The sequence below is a fragment of the Caretta caretta genome, chromosome 1, assembly GCF_965140235.1.
Source record: "Caretta caretta isolate rCarCar2 chromosome 1, rCarCar1.hap1, whole genome shotgun sequence".
In the NCBI taxonomy this organism is placed as follows: Eukaryota; Metazoa; Chordata; order Testudines; family Cheloniidae; genus Caretta; species Caretta caretta.
Genome location: NC_134206.1, coordinates 248,947,586 through 248,966,176, shown reverse-complemented (window position 1 = coordinate 248,966,176; position 18,591 = coordinate 248,947,586). Strand labels below are relative to the sequence as shown.

At 40.7% G+C, this 18,591-nt stretch overlaps 1 protein-coding gene across 8 annotated transcripts in view; it reads left to right on the top strand.

The window, feature by feature from the left end:
• DGKI (diacylglycerol kinase iota) overlaps positions 1-18,591 on the top strand; it is a 294,215-nt gene that overhangs the window by 90,065 nt on the left and 185,559 nt on the right. For 7 of the 8 annotated variants that reach the window (XM_075122845.1, XM_075122834.1, XM_048830323.2 and 4 more), the window contains exon 2: positions 10,387-10,495. The exons of the other annotated variant lie outside the window; for it this stretch is intronic. In XM_075122845.1, the coding sequence (XP_074978946.1) occupies positions 10,387-10,495 (109 nt within the window). The remainder of the gene's footprint in view (positions 1-10,386; positions 10,496-18,591) is intronic. 8 annotated transcript variants of the gene reach the window in all.

The following is an 18,591-nucleotide window of genomic DNA, read 5'->3' as shown; positions in this document are numbered from 1 at the left end:
AGAGCCAATGGCTTTTAACAACCCTCTGCCCTACAGCCAACAGGGGGCTGGTGCATGGAGCATCCCCAATGGAAGAAGAGAAACATAAAAAGTGTCAATAATTGGTTTTAAATAGGATAGACTTTCTAAGCAAGGGAGACAGTCCATCCCTAGAAACAGAAGACATTGCTGGAGAAGCAGGGGGAAGAGGGTCCCTGCCCTTCTCCAAGGACACTGACCAAACCCAAGGGCTCTCAGGAGAGGCGAGGACTCTGAGAAGGGATTGCATACAAGTGTTCGTTGTGTTTGCCTAGAACTGTAGCGCTCTGGTGCTAAGAGAAAAGTGGTGCTGTGCTAAGGCTATGTACTTTGCTTTAACCAGCATGGGGTCCCCAAGCAGTTAAACTGTAAACCAGAAGGACCACAGCTAAGTAGGACTCTGTGGGAGGATTCATAAGTGACTGGAGAGGCTTGGGAAATCTCAGCATTGGTTTGGAGCTTAGGGCAGTGGGAGTGTGGAGTCCCATGTCCCAAAGAAGGGTTTCAGGCAGGGAGTCTGCACCTGGGAGTATGTCCAAGAGGCTCAGAGATTGAGACAGTATCTGGGTTCTGCCGAGATCCTGCTGGCTTGGAAGCAGGTGGGTTGCAAAGGTTGGATCCAGTTGGCACAGTCTGGTGACCATCCACTAGGGGAACTCAGCCAAGACTGTAACAAATTTGTGGCAACATGTGAGCACAGCATAGCATTGAGCAAAGCTGCTTGAAAGGGGGCTTTTGCAAGGAACTAAACCACTGCTTTTAGACTGAAAACAGAGAGTGAATCTTTTAGGTTGTTTGGGGAGGACAGACTTACAAATGAGTTCCGGGCAGTTCAAGAGAGATGAGCTAATAGAAATGTGCAAAGGGAGGAAGATGGACTTTAAAGAGTTTAAAATATCAGAGCTAGTAAATCAGTGGTGCAAGTAGATTGTAACTCTTACCGGTACTGTACTGACCCCCCGACCCCGATCCCCCTCACAAAAAATATTCCGTGACTAGAGCCCTGCGTGGATACAAATTTTTACCCGTGGATGTGGCTATCCGCGGATAGAAATCGGTATCTGCTGAACCTCAGGGCTCTCCCGGGAACTGCATCGGCGAAAGGAACAGATTATGGGGCCGCTGCTCCCAGGAGCCAGTGTCCTGTACTGGCAGCTCCTCCAGTGTGGCTGTACTGCCCCCAGCCCCTCCCTTTGACAGGGCTGTACAGACCCCAGACAGAGGATGCAGCTGTGTGAAAGGGCTGGAGGTGGGGCTGGGGGCAGTCCATCTGCGCTGGAGGAGCTGCTGGCATGGGGCGCTGGTGCCTGGGAGTGGCGGCCCCACGTTCTGCTCCTTTCACCACTGCGGTTCCCAGGAGAGCCCTGCGGTTCAGCCGATACCGATTTCTATCCGCGGATATCCGCGTCCGCGGGTATAAATTTGTATCCGTGCAAAGCTCTAAAATTCATTCTCGACAATGTGTCTTTCTGGTACGGCGTACCGGCAATAAATGGCTTAATGGTATGGCGTACCTGACCATACCGGCTTACTTGCACCATTGTAGTGAATTGATGTTGCTGCATGAAGTCAAAGAGAAGTGAATGGGCTACCAGCCCCAGACTAGTACCCAATGGAGTGGCCAATTCCCTAGCACAGACCAGAGGCTAGCTGGACCAGGAGAGAAAGAGGGACTGTAGGGTGGCACTCCTAGCAATAGGGGCGTCTAGATAAGCTGTTCTAAGCTTTACGTAAAATAGATATTCGATTAGACAGTTTGTTGGGTTAAACCTGATTTTGCTCTTGTTTTGCTTTGTTCCTTCTATTGAGATTAAACCATATTTTATTTTGGAAAGGTTGGTTTATGTCATCGTATTCACACCCTGGTGATAACTCCTGAAGAGAAGACTAGCAAGGCTTGGGCCTACTTGAGGAATCACAGTTGGTACACATGGTACTGTATCCCTGGGACCCAGTCTGAGGGTGGGAGACTCATGGGATTCCACCCTGAGAGAGATGAAGATGCAGGGCCTGTAACCTGAGGGGGTGCTTTTAGAGAGACTAGAGTGGGGGTCAAACATGTAGATAGCCCTGAACATTGATTATTATTATTTATTATTGATGTGTAATAAAGGTCCCAGTCAAAATTTAGGGCCCCATTGCTCTAGGTACTGTACTCAAGAAGCTTACAAGCTAAGTAAGAGTTTGCAGACTAATTACAGTAGCAGTTGATAGATGGATAGTGGGGAAAAAAGACACAGTCATGAATACCTATGTGTTCTATATTTGTATTTCATATAGTTCTGAAAGGAGGAGGCAATCTTTGGTAAATCTGAATCTCTGTGCTTCTGTTCTTATGAAAGAAACTGAGATTTTTCATTGTGGTTATTGAACAATACCTTATTTTTGTCAGTTTTTTTCAAGTGTCATTGTGATGAAAAATAAATATATGCTTTGCTATCCACGCTGCTTGGGAACGACAATCAGAACATCCTTTTCTCCTCTCAGGTTTGCTTACTTGCATGAACACTCTTCTCTGTCTTAACAATCAAACTCAGAAATCCAATGACCTTAATAGCTTTGGGGAGAGAAGGAAAGAGAATGTGTTTCAGTATATTATTTTTCTTTTTATGGGTTGTGTCTTGTTAAGATCTCTTTGAAATCTTTGTTCTGGAATGATGTCAAGATTGCTGTAGCTCTGAGTCATTCCTTGAATTTGATATCCTGAAGCATATTGGGCAACTAGGAAATAGAGCTTGATTTTTGTACTGTTACATTGTAACAATGTGTTTTAAGACCTAAGCATGTACCAGCATAGCAATCAAGACTTACTTTTTTTTGAAAGCATGAAAAGTCAAAAGAATCTTCAGGTATTTCTGATTTGCACAGGGAACTTGAGTATATGTTACCTTTTCCCATGTTCTTATTTACATGCTCAGAAAAGAGGAAGAGAATCTGTTTTACTTGTTCTTAATCACTATTGGCACTTGATCTTTGATTAACTGAAAATGTATAAATAAATAAACTGGAAAAGAGGGATCTCTTCCCTGTTTTGTTTTGTTTTGTTTCTTAAAAGGAAGAAGGAAAACATAAAGAGAAGCACACAGTACCGTTGGGGAAACTTGAAAAGCCTCCAAAGGAAATCTTTTGGGGAAGTTCTCTGGCCTGTGTTATACAGGAGGGCAGACTAGATGATCACAATGGTCCCTTCTGGCCTTGAAATCTATGAATTCCACATTTATAGGTTATGTTGGATCCAATATAAAACTACAACACGTGCTTTATATTAGCAGGACAGAAAAAAATCAGAAGTTCTTCATTGTTAAAGTTTGTATGAGGTCATATAGCTTTTAAGCCACAAAAAAATTTCAGCTTGTGTAAATGATTTGTGCCAGCTGAGGATCTGGCCTCCTAGTAATGTCAGAATGCTGATGTTTAAAACAGGCTGAAAAATATCTACAATGATAGTGTCAGAAAAAAAAATCTCTTGTCATTTTTTTTGTTGTCCAAGGTTGTTGAGGATTTTGTCTCTCTCTCTTTTTTTTTTGGACCTAAAAATTAGAGGAAGCCTATTTTATAACACCAAGAAGTACCTGCAAAGAATACAGCACAGATATCTCCAAATGAATGCCAGAAATTTCTCTTGGAAAAACAAACCTTCCCTGTTTTTCTCTAGTAGGCTGAGCAACATCAGGAGAACATGAATTTCTTTTGCAAGAAAAGAAAACCATTTTCCCTGCCAGATTTTAATAAATATCTGCTGTTCAGCATATGAGAGAAAAAATAAATAGTATAATTATATGACACTTACCTTCAATTTGCTTCAATCTGTTTTCCATCTGCACTTGAAGTGGGAAGAGTTCCAGACCTAGAGCTGGGTAAATTTTTTTTTTCAAATAGTTTGCTGAAAAATGTATTTTTGGTTTAATTAAATTTTTCGCAAATTCGAGTTGAATTTGGCTAATAGTCATGGCCAAATAGAAAAAATCTAACTGGTTCATTTTGACATTTTTAAAATGAAATGTTTTGACTTTCTATTTCAAAATGACATTTTGTTTTGAAATTAGGTAGATTTGCTTAAAAAAAATTAAAGGTAAAAACACCCTCAAAATGTAACAAAATGAAACAAAAAACTGGGGATGGGGAGAAGGTTTTGGTTAGATACTGTTCAGTGATATTTACAATCCTCCTTTCTAGCCAACAGAGATCAGAAATCGAGTGAGATTCTGAATTCCTGATATTTAGCTTCTCTCAACCATTCCTTATGGTTTAAGTTTTTGATTAACTGTCTAACTCTTAGATATTCTCTTGCCGACATGGGCTTTTTAAAATGGCTTTTCAGGAAATTCTCCCTCCTAACAGTAGCTGTTTTCAGTTTCCAGACTGAGATTGCGAAGAATGGTGGAGGTGCCAAGAGAAGTTTTCTGGAAAACCAGTTTCAATGCTCCAGCACCAGGGCTATTAGATAAAAGAAGGCAGGCACCTTCACTATCTAGGAAGATGATCTCTGGTTAAATGAGAGAGCCTGAGGGATCAAGAAGTTCAACACAGTTCTGGATCCAGTTAAATCCATAATTAGCACCCTGTGCAGATACAAAATTGTATCCTCATCCGATCCGTGATCTGCAAATGTGGTCCGCAGATTTCTGCGTCAGCAGATATAAAGTGGATATCAGCAGGTTTGCAGGGTTCTATCCATAATCCGCTCTTTAAGGGGTAAAGAGTGGAAAATTTGAAACTTTAGAGATGCCTGTTCTGGGATTCTAATCAACTGCTTCAGAATGTCTGGAAGAGACCCAGACTCCTGGGTCTCTTGAATACAAAACAACATGAAGATGAAGTCAAGAACATGCTTGAGATATCTGTGACTAGATCTGAAACTGTAGAATTGCTGTTATGGAGCCAGCTGAAGCTCTGAGTATTATTGTAGCACTGTGGGGACATCATCAGCAAATGACTTGTCTGAGCCTTTCCTTGTCCAACCAGAATCGGATGTCAAGCAAGTTCATAATCCAATGACGAGGAGGAAATAGGCATGCTTCTGACAACCCAACAACAGGCAACAACCTATTCTGTTTGTTCTTTCTAAAACACTTATCATCCTGGTATGTAAGTGCTGGTAAAAGTGGTCTGCAGCTTATTTCCTTTATCTTGGAGAGTAATGAGTCTAAAAACTCTTCCTTGAGATAGTCACAGATCCTTTCAAACGCATCAGTTCATATGCAGCAAGAAGGGAAGTGGCTTTTGGATTTTATACAGAGAGTTGTTGCCTGTCGTAACAAAACATAGTGTGTTAGAAGCTCTTTGCATTTTCTGTCCTTCCCAGTTCATGAGTGCAATATTGAGTATTTTGCGACAAGGGCTGTGGAAATTGGATGTTTGGTCAAACTGTGCATATGTCTTTAGCAGGAGTCAGCAACGTTTCAGAAGTGGTGTGCCTAGTCTTCATTTATTCACTCTAATTTAAGGGTTCGCGTGCCAGTAATACATTTTAATGTTTTTAGAAGGTCTCTTTTATAAGTCTGTAATATAGAACTAAACTATTGTTGTATGTAAAGTAAATAAGGTTTTTAAAATGTTTAAGAAGCTTCATTTAAAATTAAATTAAAATGCAGAGTCGCCTGGACCTGTGGCCAGGACCCAGGCCGTGTGAGTGCCACTGAAAATCAACTCACGTGCTGCCTTTGGCATGCGTGCCGCAGGTTGCCTACCCCTGGTCTTTAGCATTCCTATCACATTGCCTCACATTTTCAGTCAAGATATCCCTGGGTATTGCTTTTTCAAAATTGATTCATTCACAGAGAGAGTGGTATCTGGTTTTTCATAGGATCAGTACCAGCCAAGCAATAGAACAGAGATTTTGGAGGCTGTTTGTAGAATGCAGTTACTGTAGTAACCTTTCCCCTTTGGATTTCCTACTTCAAATCCTAAATTAGACAAGTGGAAATGTGTCTGTCTCCTGGTTAATCTTTCGTGGACATGAACTGCCAGATTAGCGGTGTCTCGTCAGACGCACAGGAGAGAGATGGGGTTGTAATAGGGATACTGAGAATGAGAATAATACACTTGTGGAGTCCAGGGTTAGACCAGAAGGGAGTGGGGGTGCTGCACATCATGTTGGCAGAGCTGAGTGCTGAAAGCTTAAACCATGCTAGAGGTTAGCCAAAGCGATTTGTCCATGATTTTCACTAGCACCAGCTTGTGTGGGTATACACCATACACATCCACAGAAACAGGATCCGCCCTGGACTTGCAGGGTGGTGATGACGATGTGTGGCCTTATGTGTTTTGGGGATTATTGTGTTAGCTCTGCATTTCCCCCCCAGTTTGTGAGCATTAAACTCAGAAGGTGCCCCTACTTCCATGCTTTGTATGTATAAAAGATCTTCTACACTTTCCACAATATGCATCCGATGAAGTGAGCTGTAGCTCACAAAAGCTTATGCTCAAATAAATTGGTTAGTCTCTAAGGTGCCACAAGTACTCCTTTTCTTTTTGCGAATACAGACTAACATAGCTGTTACTCTGAAACCTTCCAAAAGGATGCATCTTACCTGTAATAAAAACTTGTACACTTTTGCAGCTAGCTAGATTGCCCATTAAACACAAGTGACAAAACAAAATAATTATGGTCTGTTAAATATGTGCAGTACTAAAGTATCCTTTCTTTTCCAGATAGGTGTTTTTAACACCAAGGGAATACTTTCATGAGAAGAATAACATCGATTAATTACCTTTTTGTGGTTCTTGGGGATTTAGGCATTTTGCTGCACTCTAAACAGCTTGTTTGCGGATTATTATTTGCCCAGGGTGGAGTGAAGAAGTTCAGTAAAGTCAAGACCTGGCATATAAATTCAAATCCCCCCTAATCAAATATGTATCCTTTGAGTCTCGCCTGACTTCTCAGTGAAATGCAGAAGAAAATGTAATGTTATTTTTAAAATATGCAGTTATTAAACTTGAATGTCAGAATTCTTTGAATTTCCAAGATTGGTTAGCTGGACTGCTCCAGTATTTTCTCAATGGTATAAACTGTGGAATTAGTATCAGACTACTTTCTACATGGTATATGCAATGCTATCCATATACTCCAGAGGTTTTGTTATAAGTGAATTGATGCACTCTAATACAAATTACTAGATCTAAAAAGTAATCAGCAAAATATTGCTCATTTTTCATTGAGTTAAGGTCCACAGATCAGAACTTTATGGAGGTGGAGCATGCCCCTGCTGCCAGTGACTGGCCAGTCCGGTTCTGCCACCAAGCTGTAAGCCAGCTGACATACCCATTGTATGGATCTATGGACCTTATTACTTTGAGGAAAGGAAATGTATAGCTAAACACGAATACATTTTTCTATTACTTTCTCATAATGTGATTACTTTTGCTTCGTGGGTAAAGGCTGCATGGTGAGCCTTTTGCTGCCACACACGCTCAGGACACTTAGCTGGAAAAAATAACAGAAAGTAATTAATGTTACCTTTCTGCCTGAAAAGTCACAGTTGCTCTAATGAATTACTTAGAACAATCTGAGTCATTCACCTGGTTATAGAATCCATTACTTTATCCACTTTGCATTTTCCTCCAGGTTCTTTCTTTCCAGGATGGCTGCCATGTAACCTTTTTTTCATTTAAATCAGAACACGAAATTATTTTCTCTCTGATGTGGCCTTTGTTTTTCTCTCTTTGGTATGTGTCTTTGCAATATAGACCTTCTCCAACTCAGCTCAGTCTGCTCTGGCACTCCATATCTCTTACCTCTCACAGCAGTGTTCTGACAAGAGTTTGTACTACACTTAGTATTTTTAGCTTGTGTTGGGATTGATGGGCTGTTATGGTTTATATGGGCTTGCAACACATGGGATTATTTTAAGGTTTTGTGTTCCAACAAATATGAAAAACATCATCATAGTGACTGTGTTTTGTATGCTTTCCAGCCAAACTCATAAATCCATCATTGGTAGGTATGGGGAGGGAGGCATAAAACTCAGCCAAGTTTCCCCCCAAAGTCTCACCAACCTCAGCTAACCTTTCAGGGAGCATGGGCCGAATCTCAGGTTTTGTTACAAAAGGTTTGTGCAAATGTAATCCTGGCTTTAAATTGTATCCAAGGCCTGACATTGGGAAGTCTGTGGCCATTCATTAGGCATATTTACTTTTTAAGTCTCTGTTGAATTCATCTTCCCACTGGAGGCCTTATCTCTAGTGTGGGTCAAATAATTTGTTGACTGTAATATATGTTGCAAATTTAGACATGTTTAAATTCAGCAGATGCAAATAATTTGCATTTATTATTCAATAACTCTATAGTTCAGCAAATAATATTCTGTGAATAATACTGTTGGCAAAGTTTGCCATTTTCATGAAATAATTAATTGTAAATACTTTTACTTGTGATTCAGACCCTCCTCTCCACACCTTTTTTGTATAAGGTAGAAACTTACTCCAATCGTTGTGACTTCAAGTTCAAGCAGCCACTAGATTATGGTTGTTATTGCCCTTATTGATACACTGCAGAAATTGTAATACCTCACTCATTTCCAACAAGAGATTGTGATGCCATAAATACAGGACTGGGTTTGTGGCAAGATCAAGAAGATGATACTAGGCAATGGCTCTCTGCCAAGCACTAATAACCAAAATGGTACCAAAAGGAATATCGAGAGAGACTGGCCACATACTGGAAACTACTTTATGTATAAATATTCATATATTGTATTTTACATTGTAAAGTTTGCTGTAGTGTGAAATTAGCTCTTTACAGGTCCTCAGTCTCCAGACTTCCTTTAGTCCTCATAAAGGACAGATTATGGTCTATTGACCATACCATGGTAATGTGCATTGCACAGGTGCCTAGCTAGCTACTAAATCATTCTCTCATAATGCTTCTGCCAGCTGTTGAGAGCTTCTTCCCTCAGGATCCCGCCCATATTTAGTCTAAGGTAAAACATTTTTAAAATTTCCTTTTATGCCAACATTCAGTGGCATGAGGGATAGGGACTGGAAACTATAAATGTACAGTGTGTTTATTAAATGAGATAGTACGAACAGAATAGGGTATCAGTCTGAGGATGTGGGAGGAGGGGAAGATTTATAATTTTCCTCTCACCCTACCTGATTTCCAGGACATGCACTGAAAGCGTTGAGGGCTCTGAGCTCCTGTTCTATTGACATACAGTGCACTCTATGTTTACAGGGCAGTAAAGAAATTAATTTAGCGTATGGCTGAGCTGGATTGTCGTCGTTGGCTCTGTTGACCTTTATTGTAAGTTGCCTTGGGATATTTGTATGCTTAGGCGAACCTATAAATAGCTATAGTATGATGGGAGTGTTATTGCAAAAAAGCGCTTTCCAAAAACAGATTGTCATTTCATTTCCAGGGAGGGAGGGGGAAAGGTATGTGTTAGGCTTGCGAAAAGAAAGGAATTCCCCTCAACACACTCCCACCTCATAGCACTGACTGCTGAAGAAAGAACTTGTAAGATTTTTTTGGTTGTCACCAATCAGGCCATGCTGTCCTGATTTTTGCAGCCCTATAGGTTTAAGAAGCCTAAGTCCTGGAGCAGCCTGGTATTCTGATAGCATGTGCTTCCACACTTGAGGGATCAAAGTTCAGGGCTGATCTTACTTGCTGTTCTGGCAGGGGCTGGGGAGTGTATGGTGGAAGAGCACTCAGCCCTGGGGGTCTGGGAGTGCCTTTGGCTGATGCTTTGAATAACATTTGTGGCCTTTGCAGGGAATACTATCCCTCCTAAGAGAATTTCGGTCACATGGGCTCCAAAGAGATGGAAGTGAAGTGAACGGGGAAAGAAACTGGAGTATATCCCTTGGCGGAGCTCACTGAAAAAGGGACAACATGTGAACCTTTCCTGATCCCAAGGGTTATCTCAGTTTTCTGTGTTAGGTTTTCTGTTGTTTAAGTGGAGTTTCTTTTTCAGATGGCAAGATCGTTTTCTTCCTTTTTGAAGACCTTCCTTCCCCCTTTCAATAAAAGCAACTCAAATCTTCATTTGAGTTGCCAATACAATGAGCCCAACAGCCCTGAAGTAAAGAATAGGAGTATTTCAATGAGTGCAGAAGGCTAAATTTGGCCAATGGATTTTTCCCTTTATGCTTGGGTCTAGAAGGGTAACTGATCTGTATTAAACAGTACTTTTCAGTTATCAAACTTACTTTATTTCTCTCCTAAGCTGCTTTTGCATTCTTCTGACACCCTTTCTGACTTTCCTTCGCCCCTTACCTGCTCCTCTGGCTCTTTACAGCATAATATAACCTCCTAGCACTGTTCCCACCAAACTGAAATTTACAGCTGTGCTGCCTCTGCTGATTTTCCAGACAAAAAAAAAGAGTGCTGTTGTTTTGTTTTTGTTTTTTCTTCTCATCTTGCAGGAAAGCAATCTCCAGGTCAGGCCTCCAGCATCTGGCTCCTCTGCACTCCCTCAACATCGCAATCTCCAATGGGCCAGGGAAGGAGCCAAGAACAACACTAGAATGGAGTGTAGGTGTTTATTTTTAATCATGGCAATTTATCTAAATAACATCTCCTGCCCCTGTTCCCTCTAACCTTCATTATTTACATGGATAGGTAAAGGTGCATGTAACAGGGTTGCGTGTTAGCTCTGCTCACTATGAGCTTGATCCTGGAAGGTGCAGAGAGCTCTGGCATCTATCCAGCAAAGCACGTAAGCACATGAAAAGTCCTATCAGAGTCAATGGGACTGCATATGTTTAAAGTTTAGCACCAGTCCAGCAAAATTACATGCTTGAGTGCTCAGCATCTTGCAGGATCAAGCCCTAAGATGACAACTATAGGTGTATTAGAGAGATTTTATTTCCTTTTGAAGTTGTTTTGTGATTTAGGTCAAGACAATCTTTAAATAAAGACTGGATGTCTTTCTAAGTGATATGCTGTGCCTCAGCTACTGTTGTCTGGCCTGAAGCAGGAATCACTGGCTGAATTTTTTTGGTAGCCTGTGTAATACGGGAGGTCAGACTAGATGATTGCAATGGTCCCATCTAACCTTAAAATCTATGAATTTATAATAGAGTGCAGAGAGGAGTATTACAAAAAAGTTCAGTCCTCTCCGTTTCAGAGATCCTGTGTGGATCCCAAAGGGATTGGCCTTACAAAACCTAAATCCTGCTCCAGAGGAAACGTAGTCACCGATTCAGCAAGATATTTAAACACGTTTGTCTTTAAGCATGAGAGTTTCCCATTGAAGTCAGTGGCACTGCTCATGTGCTTCAAGTTAGGCAAAAACTCAATTAAGTACCTTGCTAAATCGTAGCCTAATACAACTACTTGCACTTTTCAAAAACGGCACTGTACAATGTATATCCTCCCAAGTGGTTTCTTATATAACCTATATAGAAGTGCACTGCCCATCTGTCAAGGGGAACTCATACAACCCGAGGGATATGGTATGTACAGTAAATTCTTTGACGGAGTATTTGGATTAATTTGTATTAGGGTTGGAAAGGACATGTTGATATTTAATCTATTTCTCTATCTGCAAGATAATATTAATAGATTCCTACAGCATCCCTGTTGGTTCTGTCTTGACTTTCCTTTAGAACTTCCAGTGCAGGTGATTCATTGACCTCCTGTGGCAGGTTATCCAATGTCTGACTGACATCATGCCCAAAAAGTGCAGCCTAAATTTGTAGCATAAATGTTTCCTTCCTTAATGTGTCCACAATGATGGCTGAAAATAATTACCGGCTCACACCCTTCATTTTTTGTTAATTCCTTGCTAGTTATTTGTCAGTGTCACATTTGGAAGGCAGGGTGGCCTGGTGGATAGAGCACTTGACTGGGTCTCAAGAAACCTGAGTTCTATTCTTAGGTTTGCCAGTGGCCTATTGGGTGACTTTAGGCAATTTGCTTCACCTCTGTGTGCCTCAGTTTCCCCATACATAAATAATAATGCTGACCTTTGAGATCTGCTGATGACCAGTGCTATATAAGAGCAAGGTATTGCTCCTGAGGTTTTCTTTTCTTCCCCACAGATGTATAAATTCATAGCTTAACCTCACTTTCGTTAGTCACATTTTCTAAACTTTTTATAACTTGCTACCCTTTGGCTTCTCTCTAACTTAGTGAAATCTTTTTGCAGCACTGCTGTAACCTGTATACCCACTGAGGAGCTGCTTTTATAGCCATAGGGCAATGTGCAGTATGCCCTTCCCTAAAGATGTGTGGTGTGTATTCTTCCAGTAGGGCAGCGTTTCTCAAACTGGGGTCCATGGATCCCCGGGGGTCCATGAAGGTACTCCAGGGGGTCCGCCGGCCCCGCTGATCAACTCCTTCCCCTCCCTCCCTCCCATTGCCTCCTGCACACTGGAGAACAGCTGTTCAACGGCATGCAGGAGGCGTTGGGAGGGAGGGTGAGGAGTGGGGACAGAGTGTGCTTGGTGAAGGGGCTGGAATCATGTTGGGGCCATTGGCCCTGCTGATCAACTCCTCCCTCTCCCTCCCAGTGCTTCCTGCACACCATGAAACAGCTATTTCCCAGCATGCAGGAGGCGCTAGGAGGGAGAGGGAAGAGCAGGGATGGGGTGACCTTGGGGTAGGGGGCGGAAAGAGATGGGGAAGAGGAGGGGCAGGGGTGGGGTGGGGCCTTGGGGGACAGGGTAGAGTGGGAGAGGGGCATGCGGCTGAGCAGGGACTTGGGAGGTCTGAGAAAAATTGAAATAAAAATGGGGGTCCTTGGGTTGCTAAAGTTTGACTTGTATGTGACTCCTGCTTCCGATCAGCCCATGCATGATACCAGCCTTCATTGTCCACTTATTAGATTTTCAAATGAGCACCTCTGTGCATTCTCTCATGCTGCCCCACACGCTTGGGAGGAGTTCCCTATGAACATCCACAAAATGAATTCAGTATGCTCCTTCAACAGGTTCCTTAAAACGTCCCTTTTCTATGATTCCTACAAAAAATTAACAACAGTTAGGCTGCTGATATGCTGATATGACTGGCTATCATGTTGGCCAACATTGTTTCTTTGTACTCCCCTGTCTGTTTATCCGTCTGTTGTCTCTTGTCTATACTTAGATTGTAAGTTCTTTGGGGGCAGTGATTGTCTTTTTGTTCTATTTGGAGTCCTACTCCATGACTAGGACTCCTAGGCACTGTGGTAATACAATAAATAATAATAATAATAATAATTAGTAATATGTAGTGTATAGATCTATGATATATGTTCTTTGAAGGAACACTCTTTTTGCCTTTGATTGTATGATACACATCCTTTAAAGGGGCAGTTGGAAGGACTTATAGATATATAGGGTCCACTTTTATATCCTTTGAAGTAGCAAAATTCAGGATTGGACCCTCGTGTACATTCTGTGAATGGACAATTTATATAGACCTATGGAGTACGTTGAGTGTTCTTTAGAGGGAAACTATTATAACCTTCTGGCCATGTTATACAGTCTTGTGGAAAGGTCCTGTAGAAGTTAATAGGAATGAAACATGTAGGATTCTATTCAATAGAAATAGGATTCTGTTGAAATTATTTTAAAAACCAATGTAATATAATAGAGGATGGTATCATTTCGTAGGCTTCTGTTTTTAACTGCCCATACAGGATTGTTTGGTAAGACTATGCAATTTAATTAAGAGTTTTAGATGTTTAAAAAAGTATAAAAAGGTTATTTTCCCTATTCAGTTATATAGGACTTTTCCATAAGGGTGTCCATATTGCCCATTGGTTGTATTTACACCCATGCATGTGACTCTGTATGCTTCCATCATACTCTGCCTCTTTTTGGTATGTGGTTCTAGCCAGAGCTATTGGCTCCTTATCTTAAAGAACAATGGATTGAAATATGTTTGTGTATTTGTATATATTGATATTCTACATTTATATATACATAAAATGTAGTGTATCAACTCTAATCCCACTGGTATTGACTTGTCACAACAACATTAATCCAGATGAATGCTTTTCTTTTCCATGTCTATGGTCTCCCTTGTAAATCATCATTTCATATACTCCATTAATTTGTACACTGAATGATGTCTCTTCCTATTAACCTTTCTGCAAAATGAAGTCTTGTAGTTGGGAATTGAGTCTGCAGATGGGAAGAGACATACATCATCAGAGGCTCATGAGTAGGGGGAATCCTTGCATGTGGCTATGTCACTACCCCTTTTAAAAAGTGGAGCGTGGTTTAGCTAACTGCTTCTTTAGCTCTCACATCAGGAAGTAGTAGTGAATCCAGTCTTCCCATATAGTTAAAAATCACTGAGATTGTGTATAGCCTGTATTTGAAGACATTTTTTAGGATGAGCAATTATTTTTTGCTGTTTCTCTTTCAGCATTTTAGACTTGATTCTGATCAACAAGGCAGAATCGGTTGCAAATCTGAAGGGGGTCACAATTTCGGTGAAAGTGATCATGAAATGATAGATTTGATGATTCTAAGGAAAAGAAGGAGTGAGAGCAGGAGAATAAGGACAAAGGACTTTAAAAAAAAGCAGATGTTAATAAACTCAGAGAACTGGTAGGTAGGGTCCCATGAGAAGAAAATCTATGGGATAAAGGAGTTCAGGAGAGCTAGCATTTCTCAAGGAGACAATATAAAAGGCTCAACTGCAAACTATCCCAACAGGAAGAGGCCAATGTGTGTCCTTTAGGTGCTGTTTAATTACCTAAAAATCAAAAAGGTATCCTACAGAAAATGGACACATGGATGAATTGCTAAGGAGGAGTACAAAAGAATAACACAAGCATGAAGGGGGAAAACCAGAAAGGCTAAGGCACAAAATGAGTCAAATCTAGTACGGGACATAAAAGGCAATAAGAGGAAGTTCTGTAAATACATTAGGAGCAAGAGAAAGATGAAGGAAAGTGACAGTCCTCTACTTAGCAGGGAAGGAGAGCCAATGACTGATGACATCAAGAAGGCTGAAGTGTTTAATGCCTATTTTGCATCAGTCAAAATAGGGAAAGTACACGTTAAAGATATTTAGATAAGTTAGATGTATTCAAGTCAGCAGGGCCTGATGAAATTCATCCTAGGGTACTTAAGGAACTAGCTGAAGCAATCTTGGAACCATTAGCAATTATCTTCAAGAAGTCGTGAAGGATGGGTGAGGTCCCAGAACACTGGAGAAGGGTAAACATAGTACCTATTTTTAAAAAGGGGACCAAAGAGGACCCAGGGAATTATATACCAGTTAGTATAACTTTGATACCTGGAAAGATACTGGAAGAAATTATTAAACTTTTAAAATTATTAAATTAAAATTGTAAGCACATAGAGGATAATATAGTTATAAGGAATAGCCAGCATGGAGTTGTCAAGAACAAATCATGCCAAACCATCCTACTTTCCTTCTTGGACAGTGTTACTGACCTAGTGGCTGGGGGGGAAGCAGCTGATGTGCTATACCTGGATTGTAGTAAAGCTTTTGACACCATCCCACATGACACTCTCATAAGCAAACTAGCGAAATGTGGTCTAGATGAAATGACTATAAGGTGGGTGCATAACTGGTTGAAAGACCATATTCATCGTTATCAATGGTTTGCTGTCAAACTGGGAGAGTGTGTCTAGTGGGATCCTCCAGGGGTCAGTCCTGGGTCCAGTACTAGTCAATATTTTCATTAAAGATTTGGATAATAGAGTGGAGAGTGTGCTTATAATGTTTGCGGATGACACCAAACGGGGAGCGATTGCAAGCACTTTGGAGGGCGGGATTAGAATTCAAAATGACCTTGACAAATTGGACAATTGGTCGAAATCAACAAGATGAAATTCAATCAAGACAAGTGTAAAACACTACAATTAGGAAGGAAAAATCAAATGCACGAATACAAAAAAGGGAGTAACTGTCTAGATGGGAGTACTGCTGAAAGGGTTCTCTGGTTATAGTGGATGACAAACTGAGTATAAGTCAACAATATGATACAGTTGTGAAAAAGGCTAATATCATTCTGGGGTGTATTAACAGAAGTGTCACATGTAATAAACAGGAGGTTATTGTTCTGCTGTACTTGGCACTTGTGAGGCCTCAGCTAGAGTACTGTCTCCAATTCTGGGCGCCACACTTTTGGAAAGATGTGGATAAATCGATGAGTCCAGAGGAGAACAACAAAAATGATAAAAGATTTAGAAAACCTGACCTATGTGGAAAGGTTGAAAAAATGAAACATGTTTAATCTTGAGAAAAGAAGACTGAGGGGGGGAGCATGATAAGAATCTTCAAATATGTTAAATGCTGTTACACAGAGCACTGTGATCAATTACCTCTTGCCCTTCCTTCAGAAGACATGGAGAACAAACTCCATGTCTTCTGAAGGAAGGGCAAGAGGTAATTGGCTTAATGTGCAACAAGGGAGGTGTAGGTTAGATATTAGGAAAAGCTTTCTAAGTATAAGGGTATTTAAGTTCTGGAATAGGTTTCCAAGGGAGGTTGTGGAATCTCCATTATTGGAGGGTTGAAGAACAGGTTGGAGAAATACCTGTCAGCGATGGTCAAGGTTTACTGGGTCCCATCTCAGCATGGGGGCACTGGATTTGATGACCTCTTGAGGTCCATTCCAGCTCTGCATGTCTATGATTCTGTGACACATAATGTTCTTCCTAGAGAATTCCATGAAGGACTGGACTCTTTCAAAATGGGTTCTACCTTCCATTGTCTTCAGGGGCACTCAGACTACAGCTGCCCTTCAGGAAAGTGCTCCCTTTCAAAATGGCTATTGTCTTCCATTGTTCACAACAGGAGTGAAGCCAAGCTGCCCTCAACTAAGATAATGGCATATCTGACAGCACAGGGAATCACCAGCTTAGTTGTGGGCAGCTTGAGCTCATTCCTCTCTTTAGAAGAAGGTTATTATGCAGCTTCTGCCAACATAAACTTTGTTATTAAGAATAATGGCAAAATTGGCTATTTTGAAAATGTATTTAAAAAACTACCTATTGCACTAGATATACTCAACTGGGGGAGTAGGAAGGTAAATTGATGTGTATGTGTACAGGGGATTGGAAAGGAGGGGTAGAGGGGCACGTGCGTGTATGCAGACAGATGTAGGAGACAGAAAAGAGGGGGAAATTAGCTCATGTGCAGTGGGAGCTTTGTTCCAGAATGGGGTGAAGCAGCCTACCAGTGAATCTGACCCTAAGAGTTAAAATTTAAAAGAGAGAGTGGTATAAAGTTGATATTGCATATCTTCAAATTATTAGAAATATCACATGGTTTCATCTCTTTGGGCTTCTTGTTTAGTATGAATGTATTTTTAAATACTAAAAACAAACAAACAAGAAAATTCCCAAATAAATGGCATTAAACTGGAATTAGGGTTGAGAGTATGTATCAGTAACTTAAAGGTGGTAATAGTACAGAATTGTTGTTATATAATTTAGAGCAACACGTATTATTCACTGACCATAACTGTATGTTTATTGCTTGCTGTCACTACAGGTGGATGTGGTAATTGGATTAATATCTTAGCCTGGCATGTTTGAAAGTTTTCCCTCTTTTAAATGGTTTATTTAAAAATCCTTTCATATATAATTTTGAAAAGCTCTCTCCATGACAGGAATTATGGAAAGATCCTTCCTTTCTGCTACAAGTCATGCTATATCTCATTTGAAATTAGAATGTTCAGCCAACTGGGTGATCTGACTGGCTGAATATCCATGGCTGCTTGTCACTCTAAATTAAATTATCCAGGTTAGTTTGCATTGTGTTTCAAACCACTCTGACTGCAGCTTGCAGAGCTGTCACATATGAGGGGACCAAAGGGCTTCACTAAATCTGGTTGGCTTTGAACTAGGCTGGGGCACTTCTTAAAGGAGAAACCAAATTTAACAAGCTGAGAAATATGCACAGCTAGTTGTGGTCAAACACAAGTAATTACAATTGCCCCTAAATTCCATTCTGGGGATATTAATTTCTCCTCAAATTGGGGCAGTGTGTGTTTTGTTTTCCCATATCCAAAGAGAAATCGTATGCCAAAAAGAACTTTGGTCTTGTTTTGTTACTGACAATATAAAACAAACAAATGGAAAGTCTCCATCTGAGAGAGCACAGTGTTTGTGTCACCTCTATAGCAGCCTGGGTCTGAACACATAACGGCAGCTGCTTCTGCTTCAGGGAGGAGATGTGTCTCAATTTATAAGTGCAATCATAGCATCTACAAGTTACATTCATGATAGTGTTAAAAAGACTGTCTTGTAACTTTTTTTGTATTTTGTTTTCTCTTATACTGCAAAATATTGAACAGGAGGAGTTTCTGGCTTTTCCCAAATTGTAGGTGGGATTTGTACTTGCCTTATTCCATTATTTTCCTGATACACAGGAAATCTCTGCCCATGAACAATTCCACCAGCAAGTGCAAAACAATTTAACCAGCGAAAGTATTAATTAAAACTCCGCCCAACTCAGTCTCCAGCAGAAAACTATCTATGCATCAGAAATATAAATATAATTATTTGGACTCTGCCACCCTTTAGGTCCCATGTTATGCAGCATGTCAGACTAGATGCCTTAGCAGCACCATCTGATCTTAAAATCTTTGGGTCTGATTTTCTGTTGTCCCCCACCTTGTGGAGTAAGACTGGTTGAATATTTTCTGATGGAGT